Below are 26,151 nucleotides of genomic sequence, written 5' to 3'. Positions count from 1 at the left end.
GTATTTGCTCCCACATTGTTTTCAATAATCCTGGCATTTATTGGCATAGAAAGGGAAGAGAGAAAGAGTGACTTATGACTTATTAGAAATGGTTACAGAATGAACTTCAGATTACATTCTTGAGGATGAAAGAGCCACATAACCAAGGAAGTATGTTAATATGATGAAGATCTACCAACTAAAAAAATTTTAACTATTAGAGTGACAGTAAGTTGCTATGAAAACAAAATACACAAATCTGTAGGACTATGAGAAAACAGTTTTTAAAATCATCATCTGCTTTATTTTACTAACACTACCTCCTCAAAACAGGTAAACTGCATCATATTTTATTAGTTATTTAATGTCATGTCCAAGAAAAAAGGGCCACAGTTCCATAAAATTTACTGGAAAGGTTCTCACTTTGCAAAATAAAAATACTTAACTTTTACTTGAATACGTAACACTACTTGCAAGTATGAGATTTTTCCCTTATTTTAAGAATATGGTGTCAAATCCAAGCCTGCAGAAAAAGCCATCAGATATCATCTTGCATTTCAAGAGAAATGAGATGTTTGAGCTAACATCACATGCAATACTTGAAATACATTCATGATTTACCATGAGCAGCATTATTAATGGCAGTTGAGCCAAATGACAGCTGTATGTGCCAAGCTGGGGAGAGAATCATTGTCCACCTGCTTCTCCAGTACAATTCCATTCTCCATTTCATACTTACCCAGCTCACAAAAATTAAAGTGGAAGACTTGGAAAAGTTCTGTAGAACAAAGCTTCCTTCTTAATTGTTGCTAAATCAACACAAGAACTTCTCTCCTAATCCAGAATATGAAAACACTTTTGACATGGACCATAGTTTTCATTTCCCACTGCTTTCATTATCTTCACACTATCCTGTAGAAGACAGACCTGCTGCCACATAGATGCAGACAGCTGGAAGCAAACTTCTGAGCTTTGCATTAAATGCAACATCTCTGACAAAAAAGAAGGAACAGTTCATAGAATTGTGATGCAAACAAAAATTTAATCTTCAAACAAAACGTTCATGATACGGAAGGTCACAATACAAAGTTCTTAAACACAATATAACACAAACAAGTTGAGAAGCCTTTTTTGATTGGAAATGATTATTTATACAAAGACTAGATGCCAACAATATTATTGTACAAAGTTTGACAGTGGATTCATAAACTGATTCCCTGAAAATTCCCTTGTTTTGAAGAAATCGTGAATATTAAGGTAACGGCTGAAGCGAATTCAAGGAATTCAGAGTCATATTTGTTTCCATCCTCAATTCTAAGCACTTGGATTAGGTTTCATGGTACAAAAGGGATAGTAAAGGCACACTGTGGTTTGAAAACAAGGCTAGATATCATAGCCTTTACATGCTCCAGCTTTTGTCTGGGTGTTTTTTAAACACCCAAATATGCAGCTAAAATAATCCAACCCTCCTGAGGGGGTGCAGAGTGAACACAATAAAGTCTGAAAAAATGTAACCTATTTAGCCTATAAAACAATATTATTATTAATTATGCATTTGAGTCTCAAATCCTCTACCATTTTATAAATTAAGTACCTTTCTCCAAGTTATTTCTGTTAATTCACTCCTGACAGAACTAGTGTAGAATGCAGATTTAAGATGAAAAATTCTCTTCATCAGTTTGGTTGCTTATGGAAAAGGACTGATGCATTCCTAAAAAGTTGAAGCTATTGGCCAAGTCAATTACTTGCTGATTTAACTTTTTCAACACAGCTTCTTAATTTAAAAAAATGCTTTAAAGAAAATGCTCATTTAATCTGATAAAAATTATTAGACTGCAAGTCTTAAGTGTCAAATTCTGGCATAAAGTGTTCTTTAATGTTAAGTTATGAAGTCCAGACAGGCCTATTGCAATTATTAACACAAGTCTTGCCACAGGGGTGTAAGTCAATGTGGTTTAATCCCATGTACCACAACTACCTCTGTTGATGAACCATGTCAATTCCTATGGGACTGTTATACAACTCAAAATTACTTAACAGAGCTTGGAGGAGTTACATGTGGACGTTATGAAACACTGTTCAAGCAGCACTGGTATGCACATAAACACAACTAACCAGTTTAAACTAAACCATTCTAGAACTACAAAGAAAGCAATTAGTTTTACCACATTTTGGTTCCCTGAGAAGAAAAGTGCTCCAACTACAAAGGACTTTGGAATGTTGTCAGTACAGTGGATAAACATGCACCTCTTGCACTGCTCCTGCAAAGACATCTACTTTCATGTTGATCAGACTTGTTTGGGCATTTTCATGCAAAATAATATTACACTCCACAAAACTGGCAGTGGAATGGGAGCAAGAGATGACTAAAAGTAGTCTAGTACTAAAACTAGTTTTATCTGTAATGATTTGTTATTACAAACTGGAATGCAGTTTGTTAGCACACTTCTTGAACACAAAGTCATTAAGGGCAGTTTACTTCATCTGCTTAACCCACAACTGAGATTGGTTTTTGAAAACTGTATTATGTTGAAGTTCTAAAATGTGTTTTTGGAAAGAATGCTAACCTCTTCTTTCCCCAGGGCCATAACTTATGTTTCTGGTGAACATGATAAACATAATGAGAATTAAGACTTCAAATATAATAAAACAGCGCACAGCAGAAGAATGAAGTCAGGAAACATTTTATTTCCATCCAGTTTTGCAAGTATTAAGGATGGCATAAGAGTTTATCCCACCACTATGATTTATGAAATTATTACATCCCTAGAAGAGGCAAAGCTTATAATGCTTCCTGTCTTTTCCTCCCAAATGCTTTTAAGTTGTGTGATTATTTAGTTTTATCTGTGTCTTTCTGTCCCTATCTAATACCTCAAACTTCCTTCACCCTCTCCCCAATAACTGGGTGTGGAGAAGCTGCACTGAGGCAGTCACTAATGAGAAGTTATAAAAATATTAATCAGCAACATACACTACACTAACACCTGGGATGCTCACAACGTACAGAAGACAACCTTGCAACTATTCTGTTTGCCATCACTGTTTCTGAAGATCAGTAATGTAAGATTGGTTCTCTAGGACATGCACACGACAGTTACTTCAGATTCTTCTGATTCCTCCCAATTTCTAGGCAACAATTAATTTTGTTTTTACTATTTTTAAGACAAAATGCTGAAACCAGTTCTAGGTATTTAATAGCAAGATTCAAATGGCATCTTCCACAATTATAGAATTAATGCTTAGTACTTGTCAAAAGCTTTTAAAAATTAAGTTATTTTGAAAAATTACTTTCCGTATACCCCATGCAATTAAACTGCTCAAATAGTTTAAACTCTTAATTTAATACATCCTAAGTTAGAGAAGACTTCATATTTAGAAATTAATTCCAGACAGTTCTTAGACCTCATATGGCAGGAATAAAGCTATTTTAAATCACCACTATCAACAGAAAAAATTCTCATTGGAAAAAAGTATATACACTCTCACTATAGCCAGGCAATTATGTCTTCTTTTTCAATACTACCATAAACATTTAGCTGAATTATTTCAATCAGTAGAACCTAACCAACAATTCATGTTCCAAAATTCAAACATGTTTACCTGTAAAAGGCTGCATCTTTTTTTTCAATCTGAATAAATTTTTCTTTTCCAATATAATCAACTCAGTTGAATGCATTTAAGTTTAAGACTGATTTGTAAATTGCTCTCTCTCCTTCACCCCTCTCTACCTATACATATCTTTAGAGAGATATTAAGCAAGACTTGTAGAATGCAACAATACAGAGTTTCATTTTAAACTTAGGACTTATCTGAGCATGCCTGCAAACGCTCTCTTACACGAGGTGGAAGTGTTTTTAACAGCCTTTCTTCTACAATAAGATTATTTCGCTTTAAGAGCTGACATTCTTCCAGTTCAGCAGGAAGTGATTCAAGATAGTTTCCAGTGAGCTCTAACTGAACAAGATTCAGTAGCTGACCCACAAAAGGGGACAAATTCATCAGGCTGTTATTTCCCAGAAGAAGAAATTGCAGCTTTCTGCACTGAAATAATCCATCAGGCAGCATTTCAATCTAGAAAAAGAAAAGAACAAAAATAAAGTACATTAAAAGGTGTTAGCCTACGTGCAGCTGCGTGTTTTGACATTTCCCCTTTTTACTTTAGGGTAAAAAGCCCTCTTAGTTTATGAAAGGAAAAGGAAGACTGTAATTCCTCTATCATTATGTGATCAAGTGCTTGAGAGCACTACAATGGTTTTATTATCCCTGTTTTCTTACAAAGCTGCTTAGCTCCTGGCACAAGCCAAGCCTGGAAGGGGGAGCACATCCACGTATGCACGCAGAACGGCACGCAGATGTGTGCAGGTGGCAGGGGAGAGGAAGAGCCTACTATTCCTAAGAATCACTTAATGAAAAACAAGCACAGACTGTGGAGAGACATTAGCAGCTCCTGTGCTGTGACACCTGTACAAGCAGCTATCTGTGCAGTGCAGTCGTCCTGCCCACTCTACTGACACATGACATCCAAAACCAGCCTCACCAATGAAAACAATTACAAAGCTCAGAAGAAGTCACAAGCCTGAGCTCCACTCTAACAAGTCAGACAGTTTAGCACTGATTGTGAGGTTACCAATCACAATTGTTTCCCTCTTCCCATACACCTGAGATGCTCATCAACCTGTTCATTCACTTTAGCTTTCAGCTTGATGTTTTAAGGTAAACATTAAACGCTGTTCACTTCCACTAAAATACAACACAGGATTGACAACTGCAGGGCAAGGGAAGATCTGTTTCTGCAGCCATGCTAACCTATACCATCTCTGGATCAAAGCCCTTAAGCAGCTACAAACCAGGATATAACTTGTTCAGTATTATGTGAGCTTTGCTGATACCAAAGCTTTAGTAATTAATCAAGCACCACCCTTTTTTCTGGATTTACTTTAATCATAAACACCACAAAAGCTAGAGACTGTTCCAGAAGAAATAGCAGCTTAAGCTTATTTTTGTTTTTGAAAAGTAATTCAAAGTTCTACTTACATGGTTTTTTGTCAAAGCCAAGTACTGCAGGTTGGTCAGATAACCGATTTCTTCAGGGATGGAGGTTAGCTTATTATAGCTAAGATCCAAATAGTGTAACTTTCTACAAAGAAATAGCTGCAATGGAACATTCTTAATATTATTATAATTTAGATACAACTGTTCCAGGTTTGATAATGCACCAATCTGCACTGGGACGTAGGAGATACTGTTGTGCCACAATTTTAAGCAAGAAAGGTTCTTAAGATGTTGGAAACTAATTATTTCTTCCACTGTTCTGAGATTATTTTCTTTTAAGTCAATTTCATGCAAATTGTTTAGGGTAAAAATGGAATGGGGAATGCGCTCTAAATCACAGCAGATTAGTTCCAAGGTTCTCAGGTTTACCAGCTTCTTCAGGTTATTGAGCACTATCAGTTTGTTTCCCTCATTGTTGATAGACAAGTGTTGTAAAGAAGGCAGAAGATCTGTAATCACTTGAGGTATACGGGAAAGGTTGTTTTTTAAGTGAATTGATCTCAGATTTTTTAGCCCCTGAAAGCCATCATTGTATATGGAGTTGTGATGATCTAGCATGAAGTATCCTGTTAAACACAATTCTTGTAGGTTTTTTAGATGAAAGACCCAAAATGGAATTCTTCCCATCTCACTAGACTTCAAACGCAAGGTTTTCAGATTTTCTTCTAAAAAGCTGACTGCTGGATAATCCATTGTTAGTGATGAATGATAAACATTGAGTTCTTTGAGATTGACAAGCTGGGTCACAGCTGAAGGAAGTTTGGCTTCAGGAATAAGTTCCAGGCTTAGAACTTCTATTTCTGTCAGTTCAAAGACACTGTCTGGAAGACCATTTAACATGAAAAGGTGAAGTTCAGTCTTGTCTTGGGAGTTTCTTACTAGTTTATTTTTTAGTTTTTCCACTGACCATTCATTGTTAAGATTTATCTGTTTGAGTTCATTTTCACTCAAATCAGACAGGAATATTGAGAATCGTTGGGAATAAAGAGGATCATACTGATCTGCCAAGTGAAGAATAAATGCAAAGTCATTCTTCACATCAGGTATGTCAGTGTAATTACTTTTCTCTCTCAACTTCTCAAAAGAGTATTGCTTAAGTGAACTTCGTAACATCCACCACAAACTGTAAGTACAAGTTAATCCATAGAAGATCACCAAAACAACATAAAATGAAGCCAAAACTTTAAAAATTTCTGCTAGCGAATAAACACACTGGTACCTTTTGTAGCCTGTAAAGGCTTGAACATTAACAACACAATCAATTTCAAGTGTAATAAATGATAAATAGTAGGGGACATAAGTTACTATTATGATAACTACAAAGACTTTCACTATAATCTGTTTCATATACACTGTGTATACTACATCCTTTTCTTCGGCGTGTACTCTGAATTTCTTCACTTTTTCAAATATAGCTTTAGCTTGTTCCCCTTCTTTTTTGTCAAGAACACTGGAATTTTCTCTTCCAGTTGTTTCCAAGCCATGTTGTGAATATGGCAGGGACTGTCTGCTGGCCCCTATGTCTCCTGAACACTGAGGTGATGAAATTGCTGGTTTTGATTTGGCTATTGGCAACTTCCTCGCAGACTGCTCAGCAACTGTTTCTGAGAGGGCACGCGTTGTCCAGGGAGAGTCGAAACACTTCTGAAGAACGGCTACAAAGTGCTCAAGCCTGGCACTTGTACTGGGATAGTAAAGCCAGAAATTACTGCAAGCTGCAAAAATAAAGGTATGCAAAAGCACTAGGTATGGAAAAAATTTGGCAAACCAGTGAAGCTGTCGCTCATAACACACTGCATCGATGTAGGAATACTGCTGCCGGTGGAGATAATTCTGGATTTTAAGCGGGATGATTATCGGTGCTGTCGAGCTAGCTGACATGTTAAGGTTGGCTTTAACTAAATCCCAAGGCACAGCACAATGATTGTCAAATTCTAGCTTGCAAGGAAGACAACACAATACTCTGGTTTGAGTGAGCTGGAGAGCCCCAGCAAGCACAGCAACTAGCAGCATTATCATGGTGAGGTAATACCAGAAGACGTCCCACCATGGTTTTAGTATGTGGTAGGATGACTGGGCATCTGCTAAGCATTTGAGTTCTGTTAGCGTGATCATGACTTTCACCTGTGAGAGAACAGCAGCTGGTAGAAGAAAAAAAAAAGAAAAGAAAATACATTCTTAGCAAACTGTTAAAAACAATTTATCTCACCATTCAATACTAGAAGTCTATCATTGTTGTCACAGGTCTAAATATGTGTAACATGTGACCTGGACTCCAGAGCACAGCAAAAGGATCCAAGAACTTCTGGGACCTGACCACAGCCATCATCTCATGGATTTATTTTAAAGAAAGGTACTTGGGAGTGCAAAAACTTAAGAGTGAAACTAGCACGAGAGAAGGTATATTAAAACCAAATGTTTGGGTACTGCTGCAGTAGAAGCAACAAACAGGTATAAGTCAAAGAAGTGGCTGATGTACTATTAGCAGTCCTTCACTACCATCAAACTTACATAAGTGATTTCTTATTTATGAAGAATTCCAAAATCAGAGTGGTACATTGACATGATGGCTCTTGTAATTTAGATCTTTCTACCAGATTAAATAATTATACCCAATTAAAAATACACAAATTCCCAAAAAGCCCTTGTGTATTACATATTCTTACACATAATTCCACATCTTCTCCCCTCAAGAGAATTAAGCATATTGGCAGAATTAAAATTAAGGTGGCACAATGTATTATTGTTCAATATAGTTATGTATATATAAAAATGACACTTCAACTCCCAGGAGCATAGGTTTTATTCATACTTACTTTACTAATTGAAGAGAATAAAAAACACAGCACTGCTCAGTCAGGAGGTCTACACCTTTTAAAATTCCTTGGACATGCCATCTTTACATTTGTCTTCATCCTGGATGGAGAAAACATTGAATATACTTATTTAATGGCTTAATGTAAATAAAGAGCAAACATTTCAGCTTTCATTACAACTGCTGCCTCATTATGCCTCCATTAATCTCTGCATTGCTACAGCTCCATGAAATGGAACAGGATGTATCTATGTGATCATGCAGTATGCAAAGTCAAAGTTTTGCAATCACATCAACAGAAAAAAACCTGAACATCCAGGGAAACTGCCTTCAGCTAAGCTGTTTCAACAAGGAAGTAATTTTTTTCCCCCCCAAATAACTATGAACTTGTTACTTGGGAAACTGACCCCCACCTGGCTACACTCTCCTTTCAGGCAGTTGTAGAGACTGTAAGTTCCCCCTGAACCTCCTTTTCTCCTGGACGAGCTCCCCCCAGCTGCTCCTCACACAACCTGTGCTCCAGACCCTTCCCCAGCTCCACTGACCTCCTCTGGGCTCACTCCAGCCCCTCAAAGTCTTTCTTGTAGTCAGGGCCCAGAACTGGACACAGCACTCAAGGTGGGACCTCTCCAGTGCTGAGCAGAGGGAAGTGCCCTGGTCCCCTGGCTACATTGGTTTTGATACAGACCAAGATGCCTTTGGCCTTCTCGGCCACCTGGGCACACGTTGGCTCTTGTTTATAATATACCAGTACGGTTCATTTCAATTTTAAACAGAGCTGACAAACTGCTATTAAAAGTCAAACAGTAGCTGAACCTGATTTTTACTCCACATTCAAGTGGAAAAAATGACTGAAAATAAATTAACCCTTCTTACAATGACAAAGCTATTTATTATATATATATATAATAGAATATAAAAACTTACCAGGCCCACCCAAGGGAAAGCAGCTGAAGAAGGACTGGATGCTTACAATACACTCTGTAAGGAAAATAAATTGTTGTAAGACTGTGAAATATTTGGACTCCAAAAACTGTGAGTATTAGAACAGCAGCTCATTACTGCTTCCACAACAGCATTTCAAAGAGCCAACATATATGAGTAAAAGATCTAAGGACCTACAAGATGCCACCCCCTTCAAATAACCTACCTGTTCACTATCTGAAAGTTGCTTTTCCTAAAGTAGAAATAAAGTAATGGCTTCTCTCATTGTCCCCTTTCTAAGCACTGAAAGCCATTTAAGCTCAACAATTTTTGCATTTATATAAAGTTACAAGTTCTGCAGCTCAGATGCTACACAGCTGAAAAATAGTAATTTCTTTAAACACTCCAACTTCCGAAAGCATATCTCAAATGCCTTTAAAATGAGTTCTTTTGCCATAATTCTTGTGGTTTTAATATAAATTTGTTGGTATAAAAGCACAAAGAAATACTAAACCCATTCAAACTAAGGCTTTCATTCTGCAAAGAATACCTGGATCACATCTTGACTCAAGCCAAACATGCTTGATTTGAATGTAAACAGAAGAAAATCAAAACCTTTTTTTCCCTTCCAGCCTAAAATTTAAACCAGTCAATTCTTTTTGCTTGAAGTTTGTTATAAAAATGGTATAAAAATGAAAGACTTGGGACCTCTGTTAAAGTTGTAAACAACACACTTAGAAATTAATATTGAATGATGCAACAAAGTAAGATCAAAAGGTAAAAACAGAATTTTTTTTAAAATAAAAACACTTGAAAAGTCAAAATTTTCACTAAATTGGCTGAGAGTTTAACATAGTGTGAAAGGTCTAATAGGCATGAGGATGAGAGCAATTCTTTTCCTGACAAACGTGTAAACCTCATCAGGGAGATACTAATGTTTTAAGATGATTCATATAACTACATGCTTCCTGGAGTATTCTTGGGGAATAAGGCATACCTGCTCAATACAAAGGACAAAATTCAGAGTACAATAAAACAGTTAACACTCTTTGATAAAGCATTTTCCCTAAAATTTACAAAAAGGAGAACAGAAAATGAAACTTAAGCTGATCCTGTGAAAATCATATTGGTATACTTAAGAGTATGCATCACTCAAGACACCTTTTTCAATGAATGACATAATGCTAAAAAAAGAAAAAGTGCTTTGTTTTTGTACAGACTGAGAACTCCATCTGAGGCTGACCCAGGTAACTTTGTGAGGTCTGTTTCTATAAAGTGCTTTGTCACCTCTCTGCCTTGCAATGGAAAGCTGTTAGTCCCCATTCCAGAAAAAAGACTACATCCTTGCTGTGCTTTTTCAACACTTTCTAGCAAAAAGAAAATATCAAAATATTAAGTATTTAAATACTTGAAAGCTGGTCTTGTGAATGGCTACTTTTTGAAGTCTTCCAGTGAAGAATGTGTATCCATTACAAGTCTATGTTTATGAAATAAAGCTTCCCATTGGAGGAGTACACAGTATATACAATTGTAACATAAATATGTGAATTATTAATGATAATTTTGCCAAAGACATTTTTCTTTCAAATCCTATCCGTATGCCAAGAGTTGCTAATCAAATGGAATAATGCTGAACTGTAATGGATTTGATAAACCTCATCTCCAGCAGCTTTCAACCCATATCAAAGCCATAAAAGCTTTTCAAAGTGGCCTAACTCAATTGGCAATCTTTCTTACAAGAAGAGAGAATGAAGCTTAGCCCCAGGCAAAATGATGACTTCAGGAGAGTTACTCCAGACCAATACAGAGACACGGGCCAGAAAAATAAAGTAATAAAGATCACTAATATCGAGGTAATTTTTAGTTACTTCAAGACTTATTAAATCAGAACAACAGAAACATATCCAGAATGTGAATAAAAGAATAGATAATATTTTTCATTTTGAAAAATATTATCTATAAGCATTAGACACCCACCACCACCCCAGCTGCCAAAAGGGTACTTAGTATTGCATTACTCTGTCATTTGGTCATTGCTCACAGAATTTTAGGCACATTTAGTCAGGGATGTCTTTGCAGCAAGGCAATTACCTTGCTTGTCCTCCCTAAAGGGTATTCAACTGGTGTTTCTGACATACTAATTTAATCAAAATAGATTTATACAACTAAAGCTTTATACAACTACTTGACAGGAGGTTCTCCCATGGCCCCTCTGTCTTGCTTTTTTTCCCTCCCCCTCAAAGAAACACCCCCACCAAGTTTTCAGGCAGTCTCTTTAGACTCTTGCAGCTGCTTCTCAGCCTAGATAAGGAGATGCTGACATACTAAGTAATGCATCTGTTTATTCAGTTTTCTTTCAAAAATCATTCCTGAACTACAGAACCAACTTAGCTTCTAGCTAGTTTAAATAGATCACTTTTTCTTCTCAAGTTTTGGATGGAAAATTAGGTTCAATAATGAACTAAACACATCATTGGCTTTGCTTCACAGGCAGAGACTCCCCTATGAGATTCCCAATACCTGCTTATGGTTTCATATGCACAGCCTAAGCCTTGCAAATAAACCCTCATGAAAATTCCCAAAGGAACAAAAATAAACAAACTTTACCCATACACACACTCATCACCCAAACCAGATCTTTCCTGGCAAAAACTTCTCCTTTTATTGGCATGTTACTGCTCCCTTTCTCAAGTATTCTGTAAGCACCAAACAGCGAGGAACTGCAAGAGTTCTGCTGCAAGTGACTCCATAAAGAATGATACTGCCATACTTAGTAGAAGCATTTACAGGACTGCCTCTCCCTTTTTTAAGCTGTGACTCTTTCAGAATCTGTACTTTGGTCACCTGTGTGCATACAGAGATTCAGTTGCAGGACCTTTTTGATAGGGATTGTGGTTTTGAATCTGTATTCCATTGGATGCTGAACAACACAAACAAGATTAGAGAAAGCTTCTTTCCAGCACCTGGATCACAGGTGACAATTAAACATGTATAAGTGATTATCCTTTTGTATTTAAAACAAATCCAAGGACATTCCCACACTCTACAATAAACAGCATGTTCCCCAAGCACTGGATCTTCAACACTACATTAACATTATTCCAAGTTTGATTATTTAAGAGGTTGATATGGCAAAGACCTAAAGTCCTTCCAAATACTCAGAAATTACAACTACAGACAATCTCAACCATGTGTACCTGGACTGGCTAGAGGCCCATGCCTTTCTTAAACACTCCTGCTCTCAAGACAGCCTAACATAAGGTGTAGAACAGTAACAGCAGTTTTACACTGCTTCAAAATCAGTTTTTGCTCTCTGGGGAAGGCTTACATGAATCTATATAGCCAAGTAATTTCTGGGGGGAAAGAATTGCAAACATAGTTTAAAAGTTAGTGAGTTAGGCTACACTAACATTTTTAGTTTACAATATTTACTCTTCTATGTTACAGCTTCAGAGTTAACTGCACAGCCCATAATTTGATAAAAAAATCTTAAAATCAAGCAACCACTACCTCACTCAACCACGACCATATCTTCATGAAGCTGAGAAAAACAAAAGTAGAACATGGCAAGTATATCTCAGTTTCGTGAACTACTTAAAAGCTTGAACATTGCCAGGTTCAACACAAAAAGCCTTAGGTGGAAAAAACAAACAAAGGCAGTTTCACCCTTCTTTCACTCTGGTACGCTTAATGCAAGAAAAATACTTTGCATAGTCTAAAGTTCTTACAAAGTTGCAGTCTAATCTAAATTGAAAATATACTTAACTCCAATTTGATTTACTTTACAAGCACAAGACTTATTCCTGAAATCTGACTGTGCAGGATTAGATATGTTACATTATGCATTTCCTTCCTATGCCTGCAGCCTCCAAAAAAGACCAGTCTTCCTTGAGCCATATTAATTTCTCATTAAATATCACTGATATCCACTTATTGAGCCTTTTCTCTATTCAAGGAAGGCCAGTCAAGAGATAAACTTTGGTTGTAAAATCTGTCACTGTTCAAACACTCACTAGAGAGAGGGACCACATTCAAATATTCCAGTTGCCTGAAATGGCATACCTGTGGGCCACAATAGAAAATGGACCACATCAGTTAGCTCTGCCCAAGTGCATGAAGTTACTTGAGCTTAACTCTCACTAGCAGATGGGAGGGTAAAAACAAGTCCACTATTCTGAAGATTAAACTCTGTAATGAAGTTGCATTATAAGATTTGCATTTAAAAGTTAAGTGTGCTTTTTATTTCATTCCAGTCTAGCCCATAGAGCAATTTCAAACACAAATTCACATTCGGATATAAATATTTTTCCAAGTAAAAGCATTTTCTCCAGCCCTCTCCTCAAATTAAGGATTGTGTTCTATCTGAAATAGGTCACAACTTACGCTCCTAGAAAGTGAGAGATTCAATTTAAACCCAAGTTTAGAACCAGAGATAGGTGAGACAATCAGTTTACACAAAACCCCTACAAAATTAAATGTAGAAAAATTGGTAAGTAGGTACAAACCTAAGTTTCTGAACAAATATGTTACAGAGTTAAACAGATAAAACTTCTAATGGTAAAAAAAATACAGTAAAATGAAAGGTGGACCAGCTTTGCTTTCATGTAATTGCATCAACATTACTAATCTCTTTGAGAACAAGCTGTCTGCTTGTCCAGAGCCTATAACTCCATTTGTAGCCATGGTGCTTCCTGAGATCCCTAATGAACCAAGCAGAATCTGGACTCTGAATCAAATCTGAGCATTTCTAGTAAGCAATGTTTTTTACAGCTTTACTGTCTCAGTGCTATTTTTAAACTCAAAGATGCATTTTTAAAATATACAAATTAAGGTTATAACAAAACTTGAGACATATCAGCCTCTAAAATACTGACTACAATAAATATCAATGCAAACATCTGTTCAGAAGAGTGCTTTATATTGATCATATAATAGATACTAATCTAGTTTCATCCCAATATTTAATTAATAACTTATATAATTTGCGTTCATTGAAAACTAGCACTTTTGTTTGCTTCATTAATTTCTCCAAGCAGCTGTATATTTCACATATTCCACTTTGAAAAGGAAATTATTGGATGAATGAGGCAGCAATGATGTAGCTCTCAGAGCAGCAAAGGCTGTCCTTCACTAATACCCAAAAAAATACTTGCAGCAACAAGGGGCACCATCCCCATACAAATCTAATCTGGATGTCTAAAGAGCTTTATCATCTCAGAAAAAGGCAACAAAACCAGAATCTGAACTGCAAGACTAAGAATGCTCAAAGGAATAGTGACTTAAGAAAGTAGACTAAAGGAAGGGGCTTTCTAGCATAAGGGAAAGAAGAATGAGAATATAGTTGGGAAGGAAGGGGAGAGAATTGTATTGGAAATGTATTCACCTACTTAGGACAGAAGCATATAGTCCATAAGTGCTCAGCTAATGCTAATTTAAACCACAGGAGACAACTCTCTCCAGAGATGACTGCAGGCATGCCATGCTGTCAAGCATTCCAGCCCAAACGTGTCAAGGAAGATACCAGGAAATTGGCACAGATCACACTCTTAAGTGATATCTAGAGGAACAGGCCTCCTTTGTCCTTCCCCCATCTCCCAATTAGATTTTAAAGCCAGTTACTCAGTTGTAAAGATACTACAGTCTTTACTTGCAAGTTCCAAAGAATCTTGGAGCAAGCTTGGAACATTAAATATGAAAAGTCTCCTTGGTGGTTCACTGGTTCTTTCCTAAACAAGCATGATGACACCAAAAGCAACCTCATCAGTCCCTGCCTAGGTCCTTTAACTGCACCTTTGTAGCTCTCCCAGAAAACCTCTTACACAACAGTACATCAAGCCCTTCATCCCAGTGCTAACACAGCTAACACAGAGTCAGACACCTTCCAACTGCATGAAATAAGATTTTTCAAGCTTGCTTATTGTACACTTTTATTCTTGTAACCATAGTTTTGGGTCTTTCTCATGCTGGGAAATATGACTACATAACCATAAGACAATGGTATCAGCAGTATCCCTCCAGCATTCTGAATGAGCATCAATGGTATCTATTTTATTTTGCATACCAAGATAAGTATTACAATGGAAAATTAATTTTTATCCCTTTAGTTTCTGTAAGTCAGAGCTATGTCAATTCATTGTGCTGCCACGCTCAGGACACCAGAAAGCAAAGCAGAGAGAACACTAGAGAATATTCACAACTTAAACACTATTAGATTTTTCTACAAGCAGATTCTTTATTTATAGTATAGCTTATTATCTTCAGTCTTCAAGAGCAGTAACACTACAAAGGACCCAGCAGCATAAACCAGTTAGAATTATATCACCCTCTTTCCTTGGGAAAAGGCAAGGAAATGCTCATACACCTTCTTTCCATTTTCAGTGTCCTTCCCAATCAAATCATAAATGGCCAAACAGATTTGAAACATACAAGACAACTTCAGTAACCTTACTGGAAACCAGTCTGAAATAAGAGAATATTCTCAGAAGGAAGAGCTTGGGAATACATCCACAATCCTGAACCAGCTCTGAATTAATTTCTCAAGCACCATCAAGACTGCTGCTGTCACAGCAGAATAAAGTACACTGACTACAAATCCTACTTAAGTAGTCAGGTGAGCATTTGGGTCAATTTTGTCATCCACAAGATAACATGTTGCTATAACTAGGCTATCAACATCATTTGTTACATAGCAATGTAATACCATATGTACTCAGGTATTAACTAAAGCAGGTTCATATTCTGATTTCCTTCTTCTAAATAAAGGAATAAAGAATTCAACCATACTGCAATTAGACAACAATGAAAGATGCCAATATTTTGCATACCAACTCTGCAGAGAGCAGAATACTGAAATACAGTGGTTATATTAATTCAGAACCTCCATTCTGTATGAATTTCCTAGCTCAAACATTGCTTTCCAATACAATACCCATACCTAACCTAGTTAATAATTTACTTCTGACAGCTGAACCACTTCATGCAAGTAATTTTATTTCTTTCCAACTCAAACTTCTCAACTATAAAATTATGGTACTGTTTCTGCTAGTCTCTAAAAGTTATTTAAATGAGGAATATTATACACTAATAATTTCTTACTAGGTGTTTAGCTGTTTTGGATTGTACTAAGCCTCTGTTTGGTTCTGAGAGCTGGAAATACATGCTATTCCTTTTCCTAATAGTGGTTAAACAGTTACCACCTTTGTCTGATCTCAGAAATATTAATTTGTATTTGTAGCCCTCATTCTAGCTAGAATAATTCTGATGTTTCTAAAATATGAACAGTTATCTAGTACAATAACTTGAAATTTCAACATTTGGCCGAAAAAAGGATACAAAGTCTCTGCAAGATAATTATTACCATGTACAAATATAGCCACAAGATTTAAGAATCGTCAAAAAATAGTCTTTTAGTTTTAATTTTTCCTGATGCTGCGAAAGATTAATGGAGAACTTTCTAGAAGGGAATATTATTATTTCCACAGACAAGAACTTAATTGCATCTAGGAAAATATAATTATCAGGGCAGCAATACAAAAACACATTTCACTCTATTAGTTCTGACATCAGAAAGCTGATTTGGATTTTCAATAGTGGCTCATATCTCCTTTTAGAAGCAGCAGGTTTCCATCTTGTTTAACTGGAAAGACAGTTACTCTTGAATGCCAGCCTGACAAAGTGAAACACTCGATTCTAAATGTTTGGTCTAAACAGCTAAAATAGAATAATGAGAACAGACAAATTTCCAATTGATATCTGACGCAAACTCAGACACTCCTTTTGTATGCCAGCTCTTCCGTCTCATTATCTTTTTAAAGAAACCCATCTTATAATCTTTTTAAAGAATATCCCCACCCCAAAGTAAGAAAAAGAAGAAGTTGGGACTGGAGTCAAATACAAGCCTGCTTGAAATGGAAATTGAACAGGCTTTACCAATCCTCCAGCAGTGTGCAAACTGGCTACACAGCCCACTCAGCCTCTTAAGCATCTTCCTATTCATATTACTCTGCATTGTGTATTTACTAACTGGACAAAGCAACCAGCTACATCTTCTCTTCTTTTAATCAAATGAACGGACTGAAAGACAAGTTTCCCACTGCACAGCCTGTGTGGTAGTGTCTGTACAAACTGCAAGCCTAAACATAGCTGTGCAGTTCAGAGCTGCACACATGCATGGGATCAGGAGAGCCACAAGCCATGTTGTACCCATCAGAAACATCTCCTGGAACAATGCTAAGTTTCAGAACCACAAACAAGTGATCAGACTTGAATTCTACAGTAAATCCACAGTAATCCTGCTTTGTTTCCTGAACAAACACAAAGCTAGTTCAGGACCTGTGTTCACGGGTTGCACGTCCATCAAACCCAAGTGTGCTGTGCAAGTCTCCAACTGCGCAAAATTTCCTTTTTTGAGCAGGCTCTCTGAAGAGACCCAACAGCTGGTAAGGTTTTTCAGATAGCACTATTAATCAGAAACACACCTTGGTAGGAAGCCAAGTTTAAGAACTACAAAAACAAGAGTCAAGGTTTTATCATCACCTGAATCAATTAAGAACTTTAAAGTAAAAAACCTCTAGCCCTATATTTGTACAAAACAAAATAATAATTTGAAGTAAAGCAGACACTGCTTTTAACTCCTCCTTAGTAAAGCACTTGAGTATTGACATATCCCATCTCACTTCAATTAAGCAATAATTTTCCCAACTTTGTAGTCAGTGTCACTGCAAAGTTAGTATTTAAACAATGTTAATGTTTAATAAAAAGTGTTTACTTTGAAAAGGCACTGGAAAAGCAACAATCAGTTTCACACTTGCATTGGCATAGGTTGGAAATTAAAGTTTATCTTGTGAATAATTTAAACACAGGCTAGAAACAAACAGGTTTTAGTTAATTTTCAAAACCCCTCTCTTCTTCAAATATTTTGGATCACACAACAAATGCACACCAAGATTTTGCTTTCATTCAGATAGAAAAATTAGTTCAAAGGACTAATATTTCAGCATTAAAATCTTAATGTGCTATTATTAAATTTCAGCTCAGTAGATCCTCATATTTGGATGCAGATGATTTTTTTTAGCTACCAGAAAGTAGCTAAATAAATATTTCACAACCTGAACTAGTCACAGAATACTGGTATTTTCCCCAGAAAACTAAGACAATAATGTCTGGGAAATAAGGGGTTACATTTTCTGGGGTTTGAAATAAGAGCTCTAAAAATCAATGTTACTTTAATTAAGCCTGAGCAAACTACATGACCACGGTTTTGTAGTTGTTGTGTCACAAAACTGAAACTTTGCAAACTAAAATCACAATTCAAACTACTATCTCACAAAGAAACAAAGTGTTTGTAACAATGTCTAAATTCTACTCACAATTAGTAGCAACCAGATTGTGTTGCTACCATATTCTTATTGGTCTCACTGGACCCCTTACCAGCATTTTAATCCCTTTATTTTCTCATAGTCAACTAAATTCTCAATTTCAGAATAAGAAGTTGCATTCCAGTTTACAGCATCCAAATGTACTTGGAGGCTGAGCCCTTATGATGGAAATGCAGTCATATAATTTATTCCAGTGTGGGCAAATATATTATCTTGAAACAGAGCAACACCAATGGGAATTAAATTGAAAAGGTCCATTACAAGTTCTCCACAGTTCCCTTCTGATTGCTGAAAGACCCTAGAATCCTCGTGGGTGTACATCAGAAGAGAGTGTGTCAGCACTCTCCCTTGAACTCTGCATTTATAACAGCTTTACTGAGAGCTGCATCATCTGCCTTCCTTCCAAGGTACTACACCACTACAAAGCACAGCCTTTTCATATAGGTAAGTATAAATCAAATAGCTGGGGAAACTATTCATAAGTATTATGACCCTTTAGTTCAATAGTGAATTACAATTTGATTTCAACAAGCTAAAAATTAAATCCAGAACTTATTTGTAGCAGGCTAACAACTCTTGGAGAAAATAATCCCCAAACCCAAGCATAAGTACAATAAACTGAAGCCCACTCACCAAGTCTGGTAAAACTCTAACTGGAATTATACAACCTGTACCACTTAAACATTAAAGACAGCATATGTAAACTTAAGAATATTAAATCCACTTTACATTTCTCAATCTTCTCCATGGTGATCCATGATATCTGAACCAAATAGCTTCATAACCACAGCACAGACTGCTAACTTATCTTTAAAAAGAATAACTGCAAAAGCAACTGGCAGAATAACACTATTTACAAGACAACAGCTGAACAGCTGTTATAAAGATGTCTAAGGATAAATACAGCCCACAGGTTAGCACTAAGAATACAGAGAGCAGCGTGAAAGATTTAGATAGGCAGCACAGAGACCCATAAAAACCACACCTTATCCCCTTAGTCACATGAAACATCCATTTCTAATCCTAGCTGAGTAAAGCTTTATGGCTTTAGCAGTAGGTATTGTAAGCTGAACTAGTGTTATTGGTGCCACAGCCTCTTTTGCTACCTGTAGCGCATCAGGCAGAGCAGGCACAGCAGCAGCTAAAGCAAAACAAGATTTCCCCCTCAATCCCCCTTAGAAAAATACTTCTTTGACAGTGACATACTGCTCTACAAGGTTCATTTTACAATGCTGAAATACAGATGGATGTTTCTTTAGCACTACTGGTCCCTTTCTAAAAATTATTCAACATTATTTCATTAACTTCAAACAACAGCTGTACTGGTAACTTGGAATAAACAAAAGGCAATTTTCTCCCCATAAAAACCATGCTTTCCCGAAAGAGGAAACAAATACAAGCCAGACCAGCAACTCCCTTCTCTCAAAAGTGTAAGGGAACTAGCAAGTTAATATTGCAGAATTTCTAAAAGTTACACGAATCCTACTGAAGTTATAAGTCAATTGCATTATGTAAATATAAAATTCAGTAGAATGTAATAATATATGTTAGTGTAAAACTCTCCAATAACCATTTGTTATCTGGCTACAACAGAATGCTTTAAACACTCAAGGAAATACTTTAAAAATCCCCCTTATATATTAACTACTGGTTCTCTGCCATAATCATTCTCATTTCCACTCTCTTTTCATTTCATGTCCTTTGCACTGCTCAGGGCCACAGATACTGTGGAAAGGAAAGTTATCTCTTCTATTCCTCACAGTGTCATCTGAGCTACATGGATTCTGAAAAAAACATGCACAATATAGATGGACAATACTTAATAAATTCTACAAGTACTGTAAGATTTCACTACTTAAACCTCATGGGCTTTCCTTCACCACTCTCTTTAAGTTAAACAAGACAGATCAGTAAGGCCTAATCTGTTGCCCTCCCTGCTAGGAAGGTACTTTATAAAAAATTCCAAGACACCTGAAACAATTGATGCCTTACCATATCCTTTCAGCAAACAAAGAAAGCTGAGAGTCAGCAGAAGGTGTAGCATAAATACTTGAAACCATAATAAACTCCATCACTTCTAGCTTGTTCGAAAACTACCTCACAGGTATAGTTTTAAATGACCACACCAGGGGCCAATTCAAACAGTTTACCTTACCAGCATAATTAATTCCATACTTAATATAAAATTAAGCTTTAGGGAAGTCTGGTTTAATCACTCCTATGTAACTCGTCAACTGCAGCATTCACTACGGCCAAATTCTGACCCAAAGCCAGGAAGCTGCCCCAGTTTCCCTGAGAGGATGGGCACTAAGTCAGCCTGATGCTACTTGCACAACTCAGCCAGGGCACAAAGCGAGGCTGCCACTCAAGGGGCTGCTACAAGATCCCTGACCAGCTGGGATGAGAAACGCATCGGCCAGGCAGGAGAAAGGAAGACAACGACAAATAGGACGGCTCTTGTTCGACACGCAGAACTGTCAGGCCTCAACACTGAGTTAACACTTTTCTCCCTTGCGGGGAGGCGGGGACTTGGCTCCCGCCTGCCCCTTGCTCGAGGGCAGGTGCCGCCTGCACTCCCGGGGCCGAAAGGTGGCAGCTGCCGCCCGGCCGGGCGAGCCCGGGGCGGAGGAGAGCGGCCCCAGGCGACCTGTAGCGCCCGGGTCACTCGAGGACACGCGCAGATATCGCTTACGCAAACCACAGAGCGGTTTTCGCCGAGCTCCGCCCGCGGGCCCCGGGGCGGCCACAGACCCGCTCGGCGCCCCGAGCCCGGTCCCTCTCTGCCTCGGCCGGCCCGCGGGGTCACGGCAGGTGAGTGGCCCCGCTGCCGGGCGCCGCCAAGGGACGGGGCGGCCGCCGCGCAGGCTCACCGGATCATCCGACGAGCGGCGCCGGGCACCCCGCGGGACGGCAGCGCCCTCCCGGTCCGCCGGCGGAGGGGCAACCCCGGGAAAAGCGGGACTGCGAGAGCTGCCCTCGGAAAGCCCCGCTCCGCGCCGCTCCCCCTCCTTCCGCCCGTGCCTCCCTCGCACGCCGGGGCCGCGGGGCACCTGTCAGCGGCAGCCGCCCCTCCCTTACCTGCAGCCGCCGCCCCCCGGCCCGCCCGCGCAGCGGCGCTGGGTCCGCGCGCTCCGTCCGCGCGGCAGCCGGCGGCGCAGCGCGAGGCACCGGCTCCAACCGGCGCGTCTGGGGCGGGCCCCGCCGGTGTCACGTTACCGCCCGCGCAGCCAATGGGGCGCGGCCGGCGGCGCCGCTGACGGGCCGGGGCGGGGGAGCTGCGGCGGACAAAAGCGCCGCGCTCGACCCCAGCCTGGCCCCGCCGCTCACCTGCGGAGCCGCCTGACCTCCCCTGCCGGCAGAGCGGTGGGCTCCCGGGAGCCCGGCCACCTCGGAGCCCCTCGGTGCGGCGACGCGGCTGTGCCGGCCCGCAGGCTGCAACCCCCCTCTGCCTGCCGGCGTTTAAATAACCCGAGCCGTTAGAAGAGGTGGAGGAAGTGAGAAAGCCATTGTCGCCAGCCGTTAGCAAATAAAAATAGACGCGGCGACACTCGCGAATTGCAATTTAATCCCACCGGAGGCTTCGGCTGGGACGGGATGCAGATCCCGGAGCGGCCCCGACCCCCGCTAGGGGCGGGCGGGAGGAGCGAGGCTGGGGATGCCGGGGATGCTGGGGAGCGGTACCGCGCGGGTGCGTTCGGGATGAGCTCCCGCCCCAACCGCGGCACCGCCGCTGCGAATGTCCTGCTGCACCGGGGGTCTCCTTCCGGGCCAGGGACACCCAACACCGGCCACCGTTTGTGACATGAACAGGCAAAAGTCTGTGCGGCCAGACTCTTCTATGGCTCTTAGTTCCACTAAAAACCTGATACCAATATCATAAAGTTCACAAATAAACAGGACGGTTTTTAAGAGTCATAATTCATTTGACTTTCCTCCTGCACCTCCTCCGGTGGACAGTGAAGCTCCCTTCTCCAGGTGTCTGAAGAGGCCAGTTCTGCTGGGCAAAGGCATGAAAGCCTGAAGGAAAATTTTGATTCCTAACTAGATTTCTACAAAAACTGGGACAAATAGGCTCTGTCTCCCTCCTCTTAGTCGTGCAAACAGCTCACTCTATTCAAGTAATTGTCCTGACATATTTTCATTATTAGTAACGCCATTGCAAAGACCTAGTCTAAACTCTATTTACACTATAATTACACTCCTTACACTGGCTCTGCTATGGTAATGTTTATTCCCTGTCCAGTCATCAATTTCGTGGGAAAAGGGACTATTTTCAAAATACTGCTTTTCCTCCATGAAACACAAAAATCCTTTCCCCTGCAGCTGTACAAAACCACCTTCATTTAAAATAGCAAAGACACTAAATTTTACAAAAGTTAACAATTTTCAAATTGTATTCTCAGTTTTCAAATATGTATCCAGTACACATTTAGTAGTAGTGTTAGTTCCAATTTAAAAGAGACATCCTACTTTTGAGGAAGCACAAGCATTGCACTGGAGCCAAAAGTGAAACTAATTAAAATAAAAGGGAACCTCACTTTTTAATCCAAACTTGTAGAAATACCAATGAAGAGGTGTGTTGAGAAAAATGACTGTTTGTTTTTCTAGTTTGCAGTCCTGGTGGTAGCCTAGCAGGGAATGTATTTGTTTTAGGCTGACAGTTTCTACTTCGGGTATGTATGCTGATTGTAATCTAACCTCGGAGAAACAGCTACTGTCACCACAAAGATGTCAACATCGTGGCATTGTCTGCAATTACGGCTCCAAGAGTCCTTGGTGAGGTTTGGTAAACAGCAGAGAGCAGGCCAGTCTCTTCCCAGGAGACCAATTCCCTTTTGTCTCACGACCTGACACCTCCTTAGCTGGCTGTATCACCGAGACAAATTTTCTGCTGTATTAGGGTTTCCCTGAGAAATTATTTAATCCGTTTTACAGGGACTATTTCCCCTATCTGTGTGCAAAATAAATAAAAGTACATCTTGTTTTATAATCTTACTTTCTACTAACACAAAAAGGAAAAGTCTTTCTCCAGGATCTGCCATATTTTCTTTTTGTCAGCAGTATACTAGGAAGACAAATTAATGTTTGACTAAATTATAAAACCAAGAACTCTTTGTACTAAGAATCAAAGTATTGAAGTCAGAACAGGGAATTTAATGTTCACAAGGTTCATAATTGCTTGAGCAGAAGATTGCAGCACAATTTTCTAGGTTTACTTCTTTACTCTGATACTGAGTAGCTCATAGGGAAGCACAAGGGGAGGACTCAGCCTGTCAGTCACAGCACACCAATCTCTGAGCAAAGGAAATATTTTGTTATCATCTTACTCAAAACCAGCACTGTTTTATCCGTGCAGCCACTCACTGTACACCTACCAATCAAGCTCATCTTTAAAGTTAGCTTAGTGACAATTATTTCAGGATGAATTTCTTCCAGTCTTTTTCAAGCAACATTGCCTGGAAAATGTTCTTCAAGTTCCAACACCCATTCCATTTGTTTGTGACAGCCATCTATAAGATAGTGAAAAACAGCAGCTTGACAATACTGTGAAAGTTGAGCTTCCTTTCACACATCCTGCCATCCCCTGATCTTTTTTAATTTGCTATTTAGATGTCACAAACACAGCTTCGAATATATATATATAAAATAATGATTTCAAATGTTATGCTCAGTGTGATTATTGGGTATCCAGAGCATCTGCTTCAACCCCTTCACTTGTACAATTTTAGGAAATCCCATGTAATAAGAAAGGGAAAGCTATATAGGAAAGTGCTGTATATTTAAAAGGGCAATACAGTAAAAAATTCACTTTTAAATATTTTCTATTGAAAATTCTTTTTAATATTACAGAGATTATATTTCTCTTGTCTTTTAACCCTCCAGCAGTGCTTGGAGTTGCAGGAGCAGCAACATCTTGATCAGTGATCATGCTGGCAGCAGTATCTGAAGCTGAACTTGTTCTGTAAATAAAGCACCCTATGACAGCTTGCCTTGTGATCACCAAGTGATTCTCAGGATCCTGTCTTTCCATATGAAAGGCTACAGCTGCATGTTTAGGTGAAGCATGAACAATCGGACCGCAACTCTTTAACTCCTAAAACTCCATACTATCATTTATTCTCCTTAAGAGAATAAAACACCTGTAAGCTTCATAGTTATTAATATAATTTTATTTAATTTCCTGGCACATCCTGATTATTATCTCACTTGCTCCTTCTGGCATTTTCAAAAGCTTCTTTGTCTTCTACTGACAATTTATAAATCACATCTTCCATACGCTCCAGATCATTGATTCCTGGTGCAAATAACGTGAGCAACAAAGGCTGTCCTGCAGGGGCGGGTATTTTAGAACAACACTTCCCTCTGCCGGACCTGTGGGCAGTCACAGCTCCGCCTGCCCGGAGGGACCTGCACGCCTTCCTCTGCCTCTCGCTCCGACAAGACCCCTGCTCCTCCCAGACTGCGCGGGACAGGGCGAAACTAGCAAAGCTCAAAATAATTCATCAGATGAATAGGATAATCATAAAAATTGCATCGAATATCAACTGGAAATATCCATATACTTTCCTCTCAAGACAGGAGTATCTCAAAGCCATAGATAATGTGAAAACTGGGAGTCTCAGGGTCTGACATTTCATATTCCCTCCAAAATCCTGACAGCTTTATGACAGATGAAATTAGAACAATATTTAAAATACCTTTTACCCAAATCATCAGGCGTTTATTTCTTTATAGGGCCATGCAGGGACAAAAAAAAAAAAAAAAAAAAAAAAAGGAAAGTTAAGAATTGCCTGCACCTCTTGTGACTCTATGAAAACTAAGACGGTGCTACAGTGAATTTTAATTGAGTGCCACACTTCCTACCTGGCCATCTGTTCCAAACTGCTTGCAATAACCAGAGTATGACATTTCACAGGGGGGGTTGATGGAAGCTACTATATTCAGATACAGCTGTCTTGCCTTTAAGTCATTTAGTGGTTGGAATATTGTCCTCAGCTGAGGGTGAGTGTTAGAAGGAAGGGGAGAGAGAACTGCAGAGATATATGAGTAAGACTGTGCTTAATTCTCACCCTTCACAAGGACAGGAACTGGTCCGAGAGCAGTACTTCACGTGCTCCTAACTCATTTGTGAGAACACCACTGAAAAACATAATTAAGCATTTTACTGAACAAAGATTCTGTTCACATACTCTGCTGAATGAAGGCTTTTAGTGGACTTCAAAACATAGGAAGAAGATGAATAATTTGAAGACAGAAGAAGGGGAGTAGAAAATACAGATATAATGCGAAAACAAAATTCCTTGTTAGTGAAATTTACTTTGAAAAGGCAAACAGAGAGACAGAGATTTTTTCTGTTCCATGGAAGAAATGTCAAAAGATTGGATCAAGGGGGTACTCAGTGTTGAAAGGTAGAACAGGTAAGAGTGCTGAAAGCCATACTGAGGTTAATTGGAATAAACCACCATTATAAAACAGGAAATAGCTAGGTGGTTCTTGATCTGTGTTCAAAACAAAGCCTGTGCTAAGCACACAGAAGGTCTATAAAATATCATATGAGAAATATTTCACATGAAAAAAAAAATGTTTTCAAAGAGTTTGGAGAAGAAAATATGGGGCTTGAATAAAGAAGCCAGAACGTCTGGATTAAGGAGTCATTCTGAGTTGTTTTCCCTTTTGTTGTTACAAAAAGAAATCTTAAAAGCAAACTCAACTGCATAAGGTGGCATAAGCAATGTTTTCTATGCAGGTTGTTTTCCAGTCATTCCCTTGTTTTTTCATGCTGAAGAATGGGATTCTCTGTGCTGTCTCAATGGTATTGAATTCTTGCCTCCTGGTGATTCTTGCATCTGGTTGATTATTTGTAAAATCTCTGTCTGAGACTTTCCAAGGAACTTCTAAGGTGGACTCCAAGTAGACAGCATAAGATGAGTATTTGTCTTCCAAGGCCTTTCAACACAAAATAAACATTTGATGGCTCTAGTAGCCCTAGAGGCATTGTCAGCT

General features: G+C 39.0%; 1 protein-coding gene across 1 annotated transcript; it reads right to left on the bottom strand.

Moving 5' to 3' along the window:
- Window positions 1-1,001: 1,001 nt before the first annotated feature.
- Window positions 1,002-21,328, bottom strand: LRRC8B (leucine rich repeat containing 8 VRAC subunit B). Its single transcript, XM_059854194.1, has 5 exons — window positions 21,226-21,328; window positions 8,774-8,827; window positions 7,848-7,947; window positions 5,014-7,172; window positions 1,002-4,050 (listed from the first exon to the last, which is right to left on the bottom strand). The coding sequence occupies exons 4-5, from the start codon at window positions 7,144-7,146 to the stop codon at window positions 3,778-3,780; spliced, it is 2,406 nt and encodes an 801-aa protein (XP_059710177.1). The 5' UTR covers window positions 7,147-7,172; window positions 7,848-7,947; window positions 8,774-8,827; window positions 21,226-21,328; the 3' UTR covers window positions 1,002-3,777.
- Window positions 21,329-26,151: the final 4,823 nt, after the last annotated feature.

Source organism: Haemorhous mexicanus, chromosome 9 (genome assembly GCF_027477595.1).
Source record: "Haemorhous mexicanus isolate bHaeMex1 chromosome 9, bHaeMex1.pri, whole genome shotgun sequence".
Lineage (NCBI taxonomy): Eukaryota > Metazoa > Chordata > Aves > Passeriformes > Fringillidae > Haemorhous > Haemorhous mexicanus.
Note: the sequence above shows the minus strand (reverse complement) of the source record. Positions and strands in the feature narration are given on the sequence as shown.

Excerpts from the sequence above, each read along its gene's own strand:
- LRRC8B (XM_059854194.1), bottom strand. The coding sequence starts at position 7,146 with ATGATCACGCTAACAGAACTCAAATGCTTAGCAGATGCCCAGTCATCC. Across the intron at positions 4,051-5,013 it reads TGGCTTTGACAAAAAACCAT|ATTGAAATGCTGCCTGATGG; the intron begins GTAAGTAGAACT and ends TTCTTTTTCTAG.